The sequence below is a fragment of the Danaus plexippus genome, unplaced genomic scaffold, assembly GCF_018135715.1.
Source record: "Danaus plexippus unplaced genomic scaffold, MEX_DaPlex mxdp_53, whole genome shotgun sequence".
Lineage (NCBI taxonomy): Eukaryota > Metazoa > Arthropoda > Insecta > Lepidoptera > Nymphalidae > Danaus > Danaus plexippus.
This window is the reverse complement of record NW_026869873.1, coordinates 66896-87631: the sequence shown is the minus strand read 5'-3', so window position 1 is coordinate 87631 and position 20736 is coordinate 66896. Positions and strand designations below refer to the sequence as shown.

General features: G+C 29.7%; 2 protein-coding genes across 2 annotated transcripts; one reads left to right on the top strand and one right to left on the bottom strand.

Annotated features, from left to right (window-relative positions):
• The first annotated feature begins 555 nt into the window (after window positions 1–555).
• LOC133320731 (mucin-2-like) lies at window positions 556–14814 on the top strand. Its single transcript, XM_061529329.1, has 8 exons — window positions 556–564; window positions 2525–2658; window positions 3049–3137; window positions 12250–12392; window positions 12428–12610; window positions 12744–14376; window positions 14411–14651; window positions 14685–14814. The coding sequence occupies exons 1-8, from the start codon at window positions 556–558 to the stop codon at window positions 14785–14787; spliced, it is 2535 nt and encodes an 844-aa protein (XP_061385313.1). The 3' UTR covers window positions 14788–14814.
• Window positions 14815–18165: 3351 nt separating this feature from the next.
• LOC133320730 (uncharacterized) lies at window positions 18166–19084 on the bottom strand. Its single transcript, XM_061529328.1, has 4 exons — window positions 18971–19084; window positions 18622–18846; window positions 18397–18510; window positions 18166–18345 (listed from the first exon to the last, which is right to left on the bottom strand). Exons 1-4 carry the CDS (start codon window positions 19082–19084, stop codon window positions 18166–18168), a joined length of 633 nt encoding a protein of 210 aa, XP_061385312.1.
• Between the last annotated feature and the right edge of the window lie 1652 nt (window positions 19085–20736).

Below are 20736 nucleotides of genomic sequence, written 5' to 3'. Positions count from 1 at the left end.
AGAGCAAATAGGTGATTACTTCTGGGGTATAAATACCAAGAGGGATGTCTACAAATCTACCGAGCGCTAAATCACAAAGCTGTGTTGAACGTATCAAAAATGTGGACAATTACTTTTACAGTGCAAAACTCATTTTCATCCGTTGAAGATCCAAGGACAATATTCTCTAATTTTATATTGCGATGTATAATTCCTATCACGTCATTAAGAATAAGAATAAATTTAAACCTTTTTCATGTAAACATTTAACGGCTTGAAACGTTTGTTTCATAATGCTCTATAGACTTTATTTAGAGTTCAAGTTAGATGATTTTTTTTTTATAATAATTGACTGATTACCTTGATAATGCATGGTTCTATTAATTTAGCTGTGTTTGATCTTGAAGATAAGTATTTGTATAAACTAGGTCCAATATATTCGGTTATTATAATTAATTCTTTATTTCGAAGGAATGCTTCATAGCATCTATTGGCCTATTAGGAAAAATACGTAACTCCGTTACTTTATAATTTTTTCTTCATTGAGTTTCAATAACAAGGCCGTATTACGTAAGCATGACGTTGGTACACCATCATTTTTACCAGCATTAGTTGTCTCGAGAGACACTGTTCTTACAATAAACTATTATACGTTGAATTATTATATTTATTTACTTTTTTTCTACTTCCTTTCAGATGTGCTAATTCTACTCTACCTTTAGACCTTCGATCAGCAATAAGCTCTGAATTATAAAAAAGATCAGATTCTAAGTGTAAGCCGATTCGCATAACAATTATAGTTACATATATATATATATGTATATCAAGATACGAGGGTTTATGAAATAATTTGTTTACCACGTGCAGGTTCAAGAAGATCATAAATGTAATATTTTTTTAAAAGACGCTGCTCCCATAAATCAGGATTAAAAACTATTTTATATAGATTATAATTTAGTCGCCCCAATTTTAATATTTCTTCCGGTAACAAAAATTCTGCAGTGATACATTACGTTAAAACATGCTATTCGGTTGAATCTAGCTAGGTTTTTGTTATTGACTATAGAGTACAGAGTAATGGTATTACCCAAAATATCGTAAATAATATCTTGATGGAATGTATCGAAATTGTGAAAATTTTTTATCATAGTGTTCTGCATTCTGTCACAGAATTGATTGTTTTAATGATGATTGTCAAGATGTTAATGTTATTAATTTATAATAAAATGTTTTATCAATTAAAGCGTGAGCATAAAATATCAATTTGTTTTTATAATATATTATGGTAAATTTGCGTAATAAAGCTATTTGACATGTACAATTTCAAAAATAACAAATTCCCTGGTTATTACTATATATTAAAACATATATTAACCTGAATCTGATTTACTCAATGTTATATAATAGTATCAACAAATATTATCTAATATACTGATTTTTGCCAGCTAAAAGGACCAGATGACCTATGATTAAAGATACTGTAACAGAAACAGGTGCTTAGATAATAGTTTAGTATAATTAACACCAGAATGCCACAATGACAGTCCTATTATACTTGAGCTGAGTAGCCTTTCTCTTCGGGTTGGCTGCGCAGGAGAATTAGATCCTCAAATTGAAATTCCTACGGTATAAAAATATGCTTCAACATTTCACATATATATATACACTCTAAGACAGCTTTTGTATATTATTTGATAAATTTTTGTATATTTCTCAAATTATATAATATCATATTTTTAAAATATACGGTAAAATGTGGTTAATACGCATTTGGTCAAATATATATGTTTACGTATTCATATTAATTTTATTATGTATAATCAATATATGTATAATTTTATATGTAATTTGTTGTCCACATATATATATATATATATATATTAAAATTTGTTAAATTATTTAAATTGAATAAAATAGTATACCATATAATATAACAAATTACTTGATAAATCAAATAATGTGAATTGAATGGATAATCTGCATAGCTATTCAACAGTTTAGAAATAAATGAGTTATTACACTGGAATTATCAACAAAGAACCTGATGTTCTTCAAATGTTATCAAAGATGTTCAGGCAGTCGGAGTTGTTAAATGTTCACTACATTCCAAGAAGAATGTTTTTGTTTATCCAGTCAATCCTTTTGAAGCCGTAAATGATACAGAGATTATTAAACCAGTACAATTTAATCAAAATACTCAAAAATTAGAAAGTAATTTGAGCACAGTTTTATAAACTAAAAATTGACATATCACTAAGCCTATATGCTATAAATCGTTTTGAAAAATATAACTTATGATAATCAGTTTTGAATACGGATGCTGTTGAAAATGCCTTGGACTTTGTATTTACAACGGGTGCAAAATATTTATCGAAATCAAATATGTCAAAAAGCTCTGTTCTAATTATTGAGCCTGCATTAACTAACACGTATACAGATTTTAACTGTAAGATTGGGTAATTTAGAGAATACCGGAATGTTTTAAGCAAACATTTATTCGAATCTATAAATGTAACATTTATAACTACTATGAAATTGTTGATAGGTTAAAGAATTAGCATTTTACAAACATCCAGCACTGGCTGCATTTGGTTGTGCCAGAATCACTGGTTTAGTGTGGGATTCAGGATATGATCAAACGACTATTTCTGCTGTTAATAAGGGTTATACAGTACCTAAGTCCGTTATAACCCATAATTATGGCGGATATGCCATGACTAAAGAGTTGCAGAATATTATCAATAAAATGAAAAATGTTAACTTAAAGCCCTCTTTTGCAAAAGGGCCATTCAATAAAACATTTGTAAGAAAAATTATATGAAATACATACAATATAGATGTCTGGTTCATATTGGGATTGGGCTGTTGAATCTTATGTAGAAGATTTAAAAAACCAGCTGTGTTTTTATAACTGCTGTCAAGAAAAAGATTCATCTTCGTCAGTCCTACAATTATATTTAATATATTTATAGCTCGACATATAAACTACCAGACAATACTACAATAAACACTCGTACGTGCATTCATTACGTAAAAATAATAATTCTGCTTAGAATCTTTTAATTCTAGTTTAGTTGAGCCTTTAATTGTTGGTGGAAATTTATCTTCAAAGTTTGTAAATACAGCTTCAATTGATGGTATTGAGTCCATGGTTTCTAGTAAGTAATTCAAAAAGTCTCTAATATTAGAATGTCTTAGTAAAATGGGAGACAAACCAAAGTAAATTGCCATCTTTTTTTTTTTAAAGTTAGTTGTAGACAAAAGGAGTTTTTGGATGCTATTGTATTTACTGGAGGCAATTCTATTTTTAAAGGATTTTCGGAAAGAATCAATGAAGAAAAACGAAAGTCACTGTCTTCAAACTTCGTAATTTAACTGATTCATAATATTCAATATCAGGCGAATATGCGTTTTATTATTACAGAAGATAATTTTGCTCGAAGAAATGCAGGTTTCATAGGAGCCTCCATTTTGTGTTCAACTGAAATCTTTAAATCATACGTTATATCAAAATTAGATTATGAAGAGCACGGAGCAAGCATTTTTTTCCGACGCTGCCCTTAATTTTCTTGTTATAAAATTCATAGTTCTTCTACTTTAACAATAACACAATGAGTTGATCATTCAGTTAATTTTTTTTAGTTACTGTAACGTTTTATAATAGTTGATGTGCAATAAATCAGGTTTGATTCAGCTATACACGTATACAATACACATAAGATTCATATAACTAGTTGACCATTTTGGATTTGTGTAAATTGGACTTCTTTTTTGCATACCTGCAAAATAGCAGAATAATCAATTAATATATATAAGACGTTACCATGAAAACTGAAAATCTCGTTGATACGTCTAAAATTAAAGGGTGGTATCGTTCGTTTTCTAAAGTTACTACAGAACAGTTAAATCGGGCACGAGACTCATTGTTCCCTAAACCAAGTACATTTGCTGTAAGAAACATTTTCGCAGTAATTCTCTGTATCAAAATTAAATTAATAAATTTTAATTGTTTGAAAGTACAGATAATTCAGTTTTTTCCATAAATAATTATTTATTATTCAATAAAATATTCTCAACATGTATATATATATATATATACATATACAAATATATATTTATTTGTATGTGAGGAACTTGCTTTAAAACCTATGTAAAATAATTGATTAGTTCTGTATTATCTTATTCACATTTTACACAAGCTATAATAAAGCTACTGACCAATTTTTGTGTATGTTTTTGAATATTTTCGTTTACCTTTAGCTCTGTTGGGTGTTTTAGAATGACGAGTTAAACCGATTAAAAGAAGACATTTTAAACTATCAAACAACATTAAAATGTTTTAAAGATGATATTGAGCAGTTTTTAAAGATTGTTACAGAATACATCAAAAAAGAGCCTTTTGCGTTAGAATTGTCTTCTCACATGCGAACCGCTTGTTTACCAAGTACTCAATATGTCACTTCAACTTTTTTTTAGCAAATTTACAGCTGTATTTCAATTCTTACTCTAATTTGCACACGTGTATTGCTTTTGACTGTAAAGTGTGTTTTTTCTGAATGATTTTAATAGCAAAATCAATTCAAGATGAGCTTCAGTGTCAACTTGATAAAATACGCACCATAAATATAGCGATTGATGAAGGTAACAAATATATAGAACAGGAAATTTATTTAAGCACTGTTTATGAACTAAGCATATTTCATGTCATTGTTTGAAGCAAACATATATATGAAGTGTCACCTATTGATCAAAATAGTATGCATTCGTTAAAATGTACATTTTTAAATAATTATAATGTGATCATTCATAGTAACGAAGCATTTGTTTTTAGCTCTAAAACTTTTTGACCAAAGGGTGAACATGTACCGTAAAACCAGAGATAATGAAAAGAAGGTAAAATTGTGACAAAATTTATCAAACCAAGGTGACTATCGCGGCTCAAACAAAAGATCCTCGTCTTCCAGAAAAATCAGCAAAACTTAAATCTGTAAGTAATTAAAATGATATTTAAAGTTATTTATGTCTTAACAATTCACAAAAATAATATAACAAAAATTATACGTTTTCTCTCCATGTTTGTATTTTACAAATTATAATAAATTTTTGTTTAATTTATTTTACACAGTAATATACATAATCACGAAACATAGACTATTAAGACAAATTTTATTCATAAATTTATTTTAATAAACGTGTCTGCATTCTCAGTATAAAGAAGCATTCAACCGTTTAAGCATAAATATTGAAGAAATATGTAAATCGATATTTAACAATCAAGAAGAAAACATATTCCAGTTAACAATGTTATTCCGAGTGTCCCAAGTGAAATTTCTCAAACAGATTTATGAAAAATACCAATCTTTGCCATCTTTAGAACAAAATTCTCAGTTTTAATTGAGTTTAGTGAGTTTATTTAGACAAAATAACATTAAATTTTGATTTTCTAGTATTTCGTATTTTTAATTGATTACGTATACAAAATAGATTAGTAATTGATGTGATAAATCTTTACATATAAAACCGCCAGTACTATGGAAATTATAATATTCTCAAACAGTACTTTTATATAATTGTCTAATCAATTTTTCTTGGGTATTTACCGATTAAATTTTATTATTTCAAAATAATTTTAGTATCCCTGCAATTTAGCATATAATACTGAATTCTATACAAACATGTATACATTAATAATGAGTTTTAATCGCAATTAAAGTCTTATTCAATTCGTATATAATAACTTAAATTGATTATAAATGAATTGTGTATATTTAATTATTGAATAAAGATTATATGAAATCGTTGAACTCAAAACAAAAAATCTATATTACTAAATAAGAGAAATTTTATAAAAACGCTTTCAAAATACAGAAAATTTGAATCTATCTATCGGGGCGAGGATTTTATATACACTGGGATTTCCATATGTTGGTCATTTAATAACCTTAGTTGCTTATTATTATCGATATGTATGTGTCATTATTCACAAAGTAAAACGTTTTCCCCACAGTTTGTTAAAGTCAGTTTCACCTTTTAGTATTTATAGACGGTCGACAATATATCAATTGATTTTTTCTTTAGTAAACAACAAGTCAAAGGCAAATATAAAAGTAATATTTTAGCGACTTGTATCAAGCTTATTGACTGTATTAGTTTAAATAACATGGCAACTTTATTGGTATTAACAATAAAAAAGGCAACAATATATTTATTGTATTCTTTTCTATTTCTACGCCATTGATATTTGCTGCTGGATTCATCCCATTCGATACATCAAATAAAAAGTGGCAGAATAATGCACAGAGTTTGTGTCTATCCCATCGCTCAATCAATAAAAAGTTATTTGTTAATTTTAATGCTGCAACTCAAAAAAATATTTTATAAAACCTGTGTATGCTCAATTTCGCTTCCTTTTTTATACTCTCTTGCCTAATTCAAACGCAATTCCAAAACTACGTTACTGTGGAAATAATTACAGGCAAAAACATCACAGCTAGCTAATAAATTTTGTCAACCATTATGCTCAAACATTTGGTATTTACTTATCTTACAAAATATAATTTTTACAATCATGCGACGGTTTTTAATGACCTTTCAAATATTGCTTCAATAATATGTCAACAATCAGTATACTCAAACTGTTTAAATAAATAAAATAATTCTTTAAGCTGGATATAGCAAGGATTCGCTTCATCTGGTCTCAGTTGATAAAAATGTAACTATAAGGACATTATAGAATGCCTGCTTGATTTAAAAGACGATCCATGCTGAGATTGACGTTAGTGAAGCAGTTAATAATATAACTAATGTATATAATTGATAGATGAGTTCTAACCAAATTGCCATAAAACCATTATCCAAAAGTATGATTTAAAATTTATCAAACTGACGACCTCCCAAATATGTAAAGTATATTGATAAAGGGGATCCACGACAAAGAAATACCGTGTTGATATACGTTATTTTGAAATTTCGCTTTCTATAAATTTTTCTGAACATTGAGAACTCCTTCTATAACATCCATTTATTTTCGACAAAGTATATAAGTCAGAATAACAGATATAGCACTCAAAAATTGCTTTTTCTGCAATCTACAAAAAAATTATTTTTTGAAAGTTTGCTTGTATAAATAATTATATTATCATGTTATTAGAAACAATTTTAATTACCTTGAAAAATTCTAGGAAAGCTTAGAACATATAATTACTGCTCTTTCCAGCGGAATTGACACTCACAGCATATATAGAAAGTTGTCATTGGTTCATCCGAAGATCTCAACTGAATTTGATTGAAATATGCCTCATTGTAACCACAATTGGGGCATATAGCTAAATTTATATAATTTGAAATTATGTCATACCTTGTGTACGAGATCCAAACTGTTCCATCTGATTGCCTATGGCTTCACTTTTTTTTTTAGGTTTTAAATAAATAGTGCGAGTCATTTGACTTGATACAGGCAGCTTGTAAGGACACATTGAACAATAAAATATTATCATTATATCTTTTTGCAATAGCAAAATTTTATGACACGTCGGACAAAACAGTACCATATCTGGTTTATTGTAAACTTGATTTTTTTAAAACCCTTCTTATATCAATTACAGATAAATGCCTATATTATTCATTAATTTTTTTGATACAAAATAATATGAATGTTTTTATGATAAATTTTCCTTAATAAGAATACAGTTAATTAGCTGAATGCATTTTATTTATAACTCTAGTAATAAATGTTTTGTTAATGCCTACTATATGTTTCAGATTACACAAAATAATTGTTTCTTTTTTACTGAATGTAATTGTGAAAGTCATATTAAACATCTTATCTAATTTTTTATGCGTATTCCAAGTTATATATTACGGTCATAACAGTTTGACCATTAGATAACAGCTGATTATATTGAGTTAAAAGTAATCAAATTAAACTATAAAATAATCTTTTTATTTTCTCGTTATGTGTAATGTAAAAGGTTATTATTTAACTAATCTATTATTAAAAAAAGTTGAAAGCCTTTTATGAGTCTATTTTGAAGAATAACATCACTTTTAAGTACAAGTGTGTGTAATTATATTTGTGGTGTAGAGTTCAACAGTAGAATAAGTACTTTTTGTGCAAAAAAAATTGCAAGTGACATATCGTCCCTCTTTTGAATAGTATAAAAGATAACTCTAAAACAATGCTTTCAAGTTTGTTTTCCAATTAATGATAGCAACGTCAGCATCTATCTTTCCAAAAGCTTTAGACATCACTTAAGAAAAAATAAAGTACAGCAAAAATTTGTGCTAGAGCACAAAGCACCGTCACTAAGACTGAACGCGCGATGAATTTGACTATAAAAAAGAAATTATTGGAATGTTTTGTTTCATATAATCCACGGCGCTGAAGAGTTCTCATTTATTGAAATATTCAAATACAAACTTTAATGTTAATTAATTTTTATTAACTTGTACAGTTATTCAAACTCCGTAAAAAATTTTTTGACTTTAAGTTTTTGTATCCACTGAAGCTGCTCTTTATGACATTCCCACCTTATTTCCAAAAGTATGTGAAACTTGCATAAATACAGAAATTATTGTAGAAAATTGATAGAATTCTCAGATTAGCGTATTTTTTTTTGGATATCATTTAAGAAGCTAACTACAAAAGAAAATTTTTAGTAATTTTAAAGAAAAAATTCCCGGCTTGACAATAATGGTTTTATTAAATAATTTTGGGATGATGGGAGCGTATCTGTTTTTTTCAACTTTATGGTAAGTTCTGATTTTAGATCTCCTTCAGTTCGAATTTTTGAAAATTTAAAGAACCATAATTGATCACTTAAGACTAAACAAATACATCACAGCAATTTTATACAATTTGAATTAATCAATTATATTAATTGATTCAAATCTTAATATTAAATTTTCTGAAAGGTTTTTATCGAGTTTTATTTGTAATAATGTGAACATTACAAGAACGAGCAAACTTAAGTAAATCCCACGTTTTTTTGTATGAAGACGTATCTGTTGACATGTAATTATAAGCATATACATAAGCTTATGTATTTACTTGTATGATTTTACTAATTTATACAATATTGAACTTACATTACTATATTTATGTTTTAACAACGACAACAGCAACGCTAACGAGCAAAAACAGAATTAAAGAATTTTTGTTTATTTTGAAATCAATTTGAAGCATGGAAAAACACTTAAGTTCAATTAAAACTCATGCAGGTTTGCAAAAATGTGTGTTTAATACTATATGATAAAATAAATTACAAATTCATGTATAGATCTCAACCTTTGAATTAATTTATAGTACTAATAGCTTCTTAAGTTGAACGTATTTATAATACGGCGTCAGTTCCTGTTACACCAAACTAGGAAAATAGTTCATGTTCGAATTCACACTTATTCTATTAATGTCATTGATAATATGGCCAGAAATGCAGAGCATAAAGTTGCCATAAAGGGATTTTTTTCAGCTTAAGTTTAGTCTAAGTGTCAAAAACAGCTATAATACAAACTGCGCTTAAAACTTTCAAATGTATTCCTGGTAATTTAATTAAAAACATTGATTAAGAATGTAAGCAAACATTATAATAGAATTCGAGAATTTTTAATTTTAGATTAAGTGCGAATTTTAAAAAAACTTGAGACGATAAAAAGCAAGAAATCTATGTTGTAGCTATTATTAAATTGACGATACAACATTTTCTAATCTTATAATAATAGGCATTTAGTTAAACAGTATATCCAGCAAAGTATATTTAAATTTGTAATTATAAATGATTTAATATCTTTTTTCTTTCAGATGCATGAACTTTAAATGTACAGTTTTTGTGAAAAAAAAGCGACTAACTAAGAAAATGAACATCTTTTTAAAAAAAAAGTGTACTTCATATTATACACATAAATTTAAGAAATACATCAAAATATGAAAACTATGATGCTATTTCCATTTGTGTGTAATCTTTATAAAACATGTTGGATGTTGTCATTTAGAAAAATTTAGATATAAAAAAAAAATTCATTAAAGTTTATTACGATGAACAAGTTTTTATAGACATCTTTCGCGACAAGATCATCTGATTTAATGAGTGTGATCGTTATCCTTTAATATAATTATATTTTTTGCAAAATATAGAAATTTACACAAATGCAGATTTATGAGTATTTATATTAGTTGTAAAAAAGCAATTTAAACAATTAAAAAGAGTTATGAAAGAGCTTTTGCGAATGCGGATCACAACATAACAAAAAGAACTGCCAAGACTTACACGATAACAGTTCAAATACGATAGATGTAGCTACTGTAACATTTTATGTTGTAAAATACATTTACTCAATCAGTATTCTAAAGGATGTTCAAGCCGCGTTGGCTTCGCTTATATCAATAAATTTGACTGTCATATTTTTGGATTAGCCAAACTCATTAGCTAAATAGCAATGTTGTATTTCAAAAAAACATAGCTAATTGATCAAATTTCTTAATTGTGTTCTTATAAACACGAGCTAATAGATTATCACGCAATTACGTTTGTAAGAAAGTCAACATTACGTAAATAATTCATAACATTTCAAATCAGGTCAGTTTTTTTATATTGCGTCAACTGACACATATGCAAAAAAAAGAAACCTTAAATTTTCTAACATTGTAAATTTATTTATTACTGTTTGCCATGTCTTTGTAAAGTTTTTATTCTCTCATACAAAAAAATCAAAAATTGCTTTGATTAAGTATCACACGTCAAACTTTTTTACTTTGAAAAAATTATTATTTTCTTGTTTTCTCAATTACTATAAACACTGAAAGAAATCCAATTCTAATTACTGTTATATAAAAATTAAATATGTGATTTTTCAAAATTCTGGTCTTATTTTCGTTTTTTTTATGTATGAATGTATCTTTAACTACATCTAATTATTTATGACTATTACAAAATACAACATAATTGAAAGTAATATAGCGTTTCTAAACACATTTAACCCAAAACATCCATCTTATCATCGTGGTGATTCAACTCCAGTCCAAATAAGTATGAAATATTTTGAATAAAATTTTTTTTTGATACTAATTATATAGCTAAAAACATTTTTTAATTAGAGTGAACAATTAGATGAGCCATTACTTACATATTACTAATTAAAATACTTGAAATTTGTTATTCATTATGTTCACAATGCTCATTTGTAGATGGTCAGCGTATACCTCCTGGTTGCGAAGAGGTAATCACTGAGATATTATTATAATATATAGAACAGTAATTCTCCAATACCAGAATACATTGAATGCTATGAATATAAGCAATTATTTGAAGAGCGTACGCTAGTGAGAAAGATAAAGTTACAAATATTACTATGTACAAAGCATATTAGCATCAAAACAGGATTTTATCTGACTAAATCCAAACAAGAAACTAATAGTGACTGTATGGATGAATTAAGACAGTTGATGCTTAAATATTGTGACTCTATGTCAAAATCACCGTATAAGCCAGATGTTAAATCTGCTATAATCGAATCATTTCGTATTTTTCGTCACAAGCCTTTAAACAGAACTCAATATAACATTTTCATTGTCAAAATCAACTATATAATAAGACGTCTATTTTGTATTGAATACAAACAACTTCAAGAACTGAAAAACATAAGAAAATTGTCAAGAGATATTGGATAGGGTTTTAATAACTTAATATAAAAAGTAATATGATTAAAGGTCACGAATAAAGTAACCTAGTATTTAATTTATGTACCGAAAACTTCTAAATCAAAAGTGGTCTGATACATGCATTAACCTAGTACTTAATGACTTTTTGTTTGCATGATACTCAAACTAATTGATAATTCAACTTATCATCCAAATTAAACTTTTTATCATATAATTTACCTATTGGAATACTATTATAGTTTCCAATGAGGTTTTTGAGGTAAGCCATAAAATTGTATTTTCAGTTCAATTGCACTAATTTTTATGATACATTGAATCCATGTTATAATTCTTTTTATTATGATTTTTATGTATGATTAAGTTTTAAAAAATACTAATAAATAAAGCCTTTTTTAAAATTCATGTGTAATATGATTTTTTATCAATAAAGTTTATAAATCTAGCTATTGATCTTAAAAAATCGCCATTGTCAGCCAAATTGTTGATGTACATTTCCTGAAATTGTTAGTTAATAAAGATAATAAGAGAATATTTTAGATCACAAAATATCTTAGTTTTTATGTATAATTATAAATAGATTCTAAAATAATTATGCATGCTTAAATAAAATTGAGTGATTTATATTATGTTCATCATTTTTTGGATTATATCTTATTTTTGTTTTAATCGGGTTGTACATGCCAACTTAAACGATTGCAAAAATTATGTTTCAGTAAATGAAAAATTCACAAATGAAGACTGTGTAAAAATCTGTCAGGTAAAGGAAGTTTTGAGAGATATGCTAAAAATTAGAGTAAAAATGAGACTTCTCTGGGTCAAAACTGTAGATACGAAACTACGGTAATGAGACCTGGTTTCACGGCATCTAATTCATGTTATTCTCGATGGATTGCAGGGTATTCTTATTATGATTATTTGAGTGGTGCTGTTTTGCGGGTTAAAGATATCAAGGAATGTCAATTGCTTTGCCAGATGGTATGTTTCATTAAAGAAAAATAATACAAATTAAGTATGTTATTTGTACTCTCTTAAACAAATATATGAATTCAGTAGAAATAAGTGATTTTAAATAGTTACATTTTGAGTTTGTTGTCATGGTTTATTTTAGGCAGAAGACTGTGTCTATTTCAATTATTCTCAAACTCATGTATTCTCTTCTGAGTTACCAGGAGCTCGTTCAAATTGTTTACTTAAAACAAAGAATGATATAGAGAATGCAATTCGTATACAACTGCCCGGAAATCAACCTATGTTTGGAGCTAATGGCAATGAACTAAAATATTGCAACTTTGGTATGAATCACATGTGTAACGGAGGTGGATATAATTGTTTGAGATGTGAAGGAAGCTTTCGCTGTGCATTTATGGCGTGGGATATGTATGCTGGTCCCAAATTTTGCCCTCAAAGAGGTCCAATCAGACTATGTGATTATGTTCTCTCTCCGACAACTACAACCACAACAACCACCACCCCGACAACTACAACCACAACAACCACCACCCCGACAACTACAACCACAACAACCACCACCCCGACAACTACAACCACAACAACCACCACCCCGACAACTACAACCACAACCACCACCACCCCGACAACGACTACAACAACAACCACCCCGACAACGACTACAACAACAACCACCCCGACAACGACTACAACAACAACCACCCCGACAACGACAACGACTACAACAACAACCACCCCGACAACGACTACAACAACAACCACCCCAACAACGACTACAACAACAACCACCCCGACAACGACTACAACCACAACAACAACCACGCCAGCGACTACAACCACAACAACAACCACGCCAACGACTACAACCACAACAACAACCACGCCAACGACTACAACCACAACAACAACCACGCCAACGACTACAACCACAACAACAACCACGCCAACGACTACAACCACAACAACAACCACGCCAACGACTACAACCACAACAACAACCACGCCAACGACTACAACCACAACAACAACCACGCCAACGACTACAACCACAACCACCACCCCGACAACGACTACAACCACAACCACCACCCCGAAAACGACTACAACCACAACCACCACCCCGAAAACGACTACAACCACAACCACCACCCCGACAACGACTACAACCACAACCACCACCCCGACAACGACTACAACCACAACCACCACCCCGACAACGACTACAACCACAACCACCACCCCGACAACGACTACAACCACAACCACCACCCCGACAACGACTACAACCACAACCACCACCCCGACAACGACTACAACCACAACCACCACCCCGACAACGACTACAACCACAACCACCACCCCGACAACGACTACAACCACAACCACCACCCCAACAACGACTTCAACGACAACAACCACCCTAACAACGACTACAACGACAACCACCACCCCAACAACGACTACAACGACAACCACCACCCTTAAGACTACAACGACAACCACCACCCCAACAACGACTACAACGACAACCACCACCCCAACAACGACTACAACGACAACCACCACCCTTAAGACTACGACGACAACCACCACCCCGACAACGACTACGACGACAACCACCACCCCGACAACGACTACGACGACAACCACCACCCCGACAAAGACTACGACGACAACCACCACCCCGACAACGACTACAACGACAACCACCACCCCGACAACGACTACAACGACAACCACCACTCCAAAGACTACAACAAAACCTATTCCAGGTAATAATTTTTTGGTTTATTTGATATATTATAGTTACAACTTCAACACCAAAACCGGTTCCAATAGAACCTACACCAAATACGCCTGATGAACCATTTCCAGATACTCCTGAAGAACCACCATCTCCTGATATCCCTGATGAGCCTGTAAACCCAAATGAAGATAACGAAGAAGAAAAAGGGCCAGATATTGTAATTCCTATTGTATCTGCAACAGGAGGAGCAGCAGCATTAGCTCTAGCTGGATACGCTGCATATTCATTTACAAATCCTAGGTAGAATTTCTAATACTTTTCAAATATTTTTAGTGTAACTGCTATAGAAGGAGATTTTGCTGACAACGATTTAAATGAAGCCCCTGAAAATTATGTTGAGCAAACTGCTAATATTGACGCAGAGGCATTCCATTGATTTAATAAAAAAAAATTTTTACAAGTGTATCAACTAATCTTCAAATTATCTAAATTAACATAAATTATTTCTGAATTAAATTATATATTATAAATGTTGATTAATAGTATAAATACAAGAAACAATGTTTTAGAAATTAGACTTGTAAATAATTATACAAAAAAAATTTTCAAGTTGTACCAGCTGTCACCTGAATCATACTATTCTAGATGGAGAACAACAATTTAAGTAGTAATACAGATGAGAGTCACTATTTGAGTTTAAGAATATGTCCTAATATTAGAGAAGAAATCATTACACAGAATGACGGCAATGTCGATCAAAATTTATTTCAATTAATGGTATACGAACCAAACTTGCCCCACAGCCACACTGCTCGATACGTTCCATGGACTAATCAGTAAAAATTTTTTAGAAAAGAATTTATTGCAAGAAATGGAAACAACTTGTGCTCATTCAATTTAAACCAATCATTTTGTAAAAATTTTGCTTAAGAACTTAACGTCATGGTTTATTAGGTGATTCTAAATTTGATTTGGCTCCCAAGTACCAAATAGTTTCTTATAAAGGAGATCGGCTGGTTTTATATGACCCAGAAAATCACCGTATTGGTGTCAAAGTATTGCGCATCACAGAAAGAGAAACCATAAGGTCACAGTAAGAAACTTTCAAAAATGATTGCTATAAGTCAAATGTCTGTATGCCCGATGTGTGGTCAACCAATTGACGTAGACGTTTTTTCCTTTGAAGCTCAATCCTACTTTCTTATATTACAGGTGATAATTTGTGTTAGATTAATTTTAATAAAGGACGTCATAATGAATTCAATGTATATTGGGAATATTCCTAAAACTACCTTTCAAAAAACGCATCATAACGAACTAACTTGGTCCATTTCATCTGAAAATATAGAATCTGAATCACCTAATTCAAACCCCTTTGTTGACAAAAAGAATATTAAATATGATGAATTTGAAGTTCCTAAAGTATTAATTAAAAATACATATACAATTTTATTGGCAAAGTGTAACATATCAATCAATCATATGCTATATAAATGCGTGTGAATTTCACAATCTGTATAAAAAAGTGATTTTAATGAATAGTTTGAGTACAGTAATTACAGACAATTTTATGGCGGGTAATCAATAATATAGATATTTAAATAGAATTTACCACCGGGTCTTTTTATTACTGGATATTATAGAAACTTTTTTCGACAAATAAAAAAAATTGGTATCTTCAAATTAAAAATAAATATGAAAACAGGAAGTGGCAGTTTTGGACAAGTATATTTGTGTCACCATTTATTAGATAACGTATATTTAGTAAAAATTGTATAGTATCAAAAATTAATAGGGAGAGTACGCGGTTAAGAAAGTTCCTGTAGGTGATGATCGATCCTGGTTACAAAAAGTAAAATTCAAAATAATTTACTATCTTAAACTCTCAGATTTTACGTGAAGTAAGAATTCGAGAATGTTTACATAATACTAATATTGTCCAATATAAACATAGCTGGCTCGAGGTGAGATATTCAATATTTTTTTTTTGACAGTAGATGTATCGCCCGTCAATCACTATGCCTATAATACCTTGGTTGTTCGTACTCATGGAGTATTGCAACGGTGGCGATCTTGAAAAATATCTTCAGTCACAAAACTACCTTTACAATCCAGGTTTTGTTTAACTTTATTACTTTGAATATTCATATATTGTCTTAAATAAATATTTTATTGAATGTTTTGATTCTCTTAAACTTTTAAATATGTAGAAAATGAAGTGGATCCTGAAATAATGCCAGAAAGTCATATTTGGTAGCTCTAAATCCAATCATTATTTGTAGGAAGTTATTCTGTGACATAACAAATGGACTAAACCATTTACATCATAAAGGGGTTTTACATCGAGATCTGTATAATTGAAAACCTATTCACATATTTTTCAGAAAACCTCAAAATATTCTTTTGCAATGCACATTAGACACTTTAATTGGTCAACCTGTAAGCATTATTTTTTATTAATAACTACTATCGTTATATTAAAACTTTAAATATCTATTTTAGACAACTAATGCACTCTTGTCTGATTTTGGAACATCAGAAGTAAATTCAATGTAATTGGATTGATTAAATCAGTTAATTTTTGAAAAAAATAAGGGACGCATGGGCTTTACAGGGTAAGTTTTCCAATACCATCAAGTTAACAAGGACCGTTGAGTTTACAGCTCCTGAGTTGTTTGAAACGGATGACACGGTAAATTATAAACTTAATAGATAAATTCAAATCTATTTTTTAGGGTTATCTTAGATTAGACTATGATGAAAAAAGTGATATCTGGAGCTTGGGAATAATTTTATATTTGATGGGATACGGGAAAATGCCATTTATAAGTGCAGAAAATGATCCGAAGCAGTGTAGACAACACATACTTAATTATACAGACCCAAAAACGATAATTCTGTCATCTCCCAAAAGAAGTGAAACGTTTGAATTTCTCATAGAAGCTTTACTTCAAAAGGTAATAATTTTGAATTATATAAGTTTTATGATATCAATAAACTAACTATAATTAAGTGACGTTATTGCTTTAAGCATTTGTATATAGCTATAGCAATTTTGATTGTGAAATAAACAGAATCCCGCTGATCGACCAAGTTTGAACACTTTGCTAAGTCATCCTCGTATAAGAATGCAAATAACGAACAAAATTTACGAAGGTAAATTTATTAACTTTATATCATGAGAAGATGCTGGATTTCAAATCACATATAATTTGAGCTGTCAACGTTCAGCTAAACATAGCAAAAAAAAAGAGTGTTGCGATAAGTCATGCGTGTTTTCTATGAAAAAGCTTACAGCAGTTTCAACCAAAAATCCCTTGGATTCGAAAAAAGCAAATATACAAAAAACATTGTTTTAATTAAAACCATTTTTTTTATTCAAAGTTTTGATGTTTACATAAAATTCCATAAAAGATTATAATTACCAAAAAGTTGATTATTTTCATCCATTTCTGTATTTAAAGATGGAAAAATATTCCAAAACCGCAGACTCTCGTCACCCGCAGCAGTCGCGACATACTGAATATTTTATAGATTTATTCATATTTACGTTTCCACTATAATTTATTGATAAGTACAAAACTCGTGCTGTATGACCTTCAAATACGCCAGCCTAAATAAATTAATGTTAATGTGTGCGAAAACAGACTTTGGTTAAATCAAAATCTTCAAGATTATAAGGGGTACATTTTGGATATGAAACATTCCATAAATTTATTTGATTATATGTGAACCCATGTGTTGTTAACAATTGCTGGGTAGTTTTTGACCATAGTATATTACAAATCTATCAGTAGCTTTTTAAATTTATTTATTAAATTACTTGGCTCCCAGTATCAGTAAATGCTTTCACATTTGATGTTGCTGCATCTATATTTTTAGTGAAATTGTTAGTTTTAATATCCCATAATCGAACAGATCTATCATTTGTACCACCTCCTGTAGCAAGAATACCAGCATGAAACGGACTCCATGCTATTGCTTTTACAGCTGCCTGAAATAACACATTTTACTAACAATCAATTACAATATGTTCTTTAAGTACTAAAATAGGCTGATCATAACCCAATCGCCATATCAAAAGCAAATTATCGTTGCCTCCTGAAGCTAGAAGACCATCCATTCCACAACCTTCTGGACTCCATGATACTCCGCATACCTTTAACAAAAAAATATTGATATATATATAAACAATGTTATGGATTAAATAGATTAATAAATAGATAGCAACATTTTTTATTAACTGTTTCAAAGTAGTATTACAAATTACTTCTTGTTTATGGTATTCCCATTTAAAAATGGTCTGACAAGGACAACGTAAGTCTCTTGAAATTATAGATTTATCTCGGCTTCCAGATGTAAGAAGAGGTCCTAACCAATCTAAACTTCCCACGCGTTGTTCATGATTTGTATAAGTCCGAATAGGTTTTTGAACTTCAACATCCCAGATAATTATTTCTCCAGAATTATAACCAACAGCCAGAGTAGAAGCAACCTTTAGGTAATACAAATCAATTGAGCAATACAATAACGTGTTGCAAAATCAATTGCTGAATTATACGCTATAATGCATTAGTTTAGCTTTTTTACATAAGCTAAAATAATGTATAAATTATCACCTGATTATTCCATGTGACTGAAGAAACTTTATCTTCGTTTATCGTTTTTATATATAGTGCATTCATAGGAATACTCGAAATTGTGTTTTGACTATTCAAATCTGGCTTCCACATTATTACGGATTCATTAGCTCCTATCGCAATGAAGTCAGATAGAGAAGACCAGTCCAATAATTTAAGATAAAAGTCATCTTGTATAAAGGGATATTAAATATTTTAGAGGATTCCTTTAAATATATATGCATTATTTATTTACTTTAAAATGATGCTGTTCCGTGAAGCATGGAGTATATTCTTTGAGAGAAGATTTTTTCCAGTATTTAAATGTTTTAATGTTGAAAGGCTGTTGAATTATAGCTGCTGTATTGAGTTGATCTTTTTGTCGTCGTACACATAATACTTCATGCATAAGCGAATACAGCACATCATAAATTCCTTAATTTTAAGAATGTAAATACTAGATAATTTACCTTCTGTTTTATGATCACAACATAGTTTTTTTTTGTTTTTCAGCATTTTAAATAAGTAAAGTGCGAAATTAATAACATATTGATTATTTAATTATATAAATCAAAAGTGCAAGTCAAACAAAACTACACAAATGTTACTATCTATTTTTTATGAACCAATTTTGTATTGTGAAGATAATATACGATGCTTTTGTAATTAAATCGCTTAAAATAATGATGATGACACAAATTAATTATTTATGAATCACCCTATTTTTTTATTATCTTTTGCGTTCAAACTACTTCATTAATTGATATTTCTTAAAAAAACTAATAATTAATTCTTACACCTATTGGAATAAATAAATAGTCAACTGGAACAAATCTTCACGAAAATCAATTATGTTAATTAATTTTTGTTCTACTAACGATCATAAATACGAGGAATTAATAAGCATATTTACAGACTTATTTCCTGATTTGATCGAAACAGTTCATTTCAATCGGGTAAATTTAGAGCGTAAGTAGTTTGTACTTAAATAAACACTGATTCTTTTGAATTTTATTTATATATGTATATAGCAGTTTATAAATTTTAGTGACTGAAATTCAAGGAGATGCAGTATTAATCTGTAAAGAAAAATGCAAACAAGCATATAGTATCGTAAAAAAACCTGTTTTAGTCGAAGATACATCTTTAAGCTTTGATGCATGGAACGACTTACCCGGGCCTTACATGTAATAATATAAATATTTTTATAAATTTTGCAGAAAATATTTTGTTGAATCTCTTGGACTAGAAAAGCTGTCTAAAATTTTAGATTCTGAATCGGTTGCCATAATTACAACAAATAAATATTAGTTTATAGTGTCAAAGTGCCAAAGCGTATACGCATTTGGGTTACTGGAATGAAACTGACGAACCAGTAGTAATCACAGGATGCAGTCGGGTATAGTTGCATGCAATACTTATGTGTGAAATAGGGAAAAATCGTTAGTCCTCCTAGAGGAGAAAGTTTTGGGTGGTATATTTATACGTGTATTTTTAAACAAAATTGTAGGGATCCAATCTTTGTACCGATCGGTCAAGATTTGACATACGGCGAAATGAATTCATCCGTTAAAAATAAAATGTCTCATCGTTTTAAAGCAGTTCAAGCTTTTGGGGAATATATTCGGGGTTTAATAATGTAAAATGACTTCAAAAAAAATTGCACAAACTGTATTTTTGCTCTATTGCAAATGTAAAACAAAAAGGTATACTAAAAATGATTAGCAATCACAGAAAATGTAAATATCGCTCGAAATTCACGGTTC

Coding starts and splice junctions, on each gene's coding strand:
- LOC133320731 (XM_061529329.1), top strand. Junction 2,659..3,048: donor AAGGGTTATACAGTACCTAA/GTCCGTTATAAC, acceptor TTTTAATTCTAG/TTTAGTTGAGCCTTTAATTG. Junction 12,611..12,743: donor GTCAATTGCTTTGCCAGATG/GTATGTTTCATT, acceptor GGTTTATTTTAG/GCAGAAGACTGTGTCTATTT.
- LOC133320730 (XM_061529328.1), bottom strand. CDS start 19,084: ATGTGGAAGCCAGATTTGAATAGTCAAAACACAATTTCGAGTATTCCT. Junction 18,847..18,970: donor CAGTCACATGGAATAATCAG/GTGATAATTTAT, acceptor TATTACCTAAAG/GTTGCTTCTACTCTGGCTGT. Junction 18,511..18,621: donor GGGAATACCATAAACAAGAA/GTAATTTGTAAT, acceptor TTTTTGTTAAAG/GTATGCGGAGTATCATGGAG.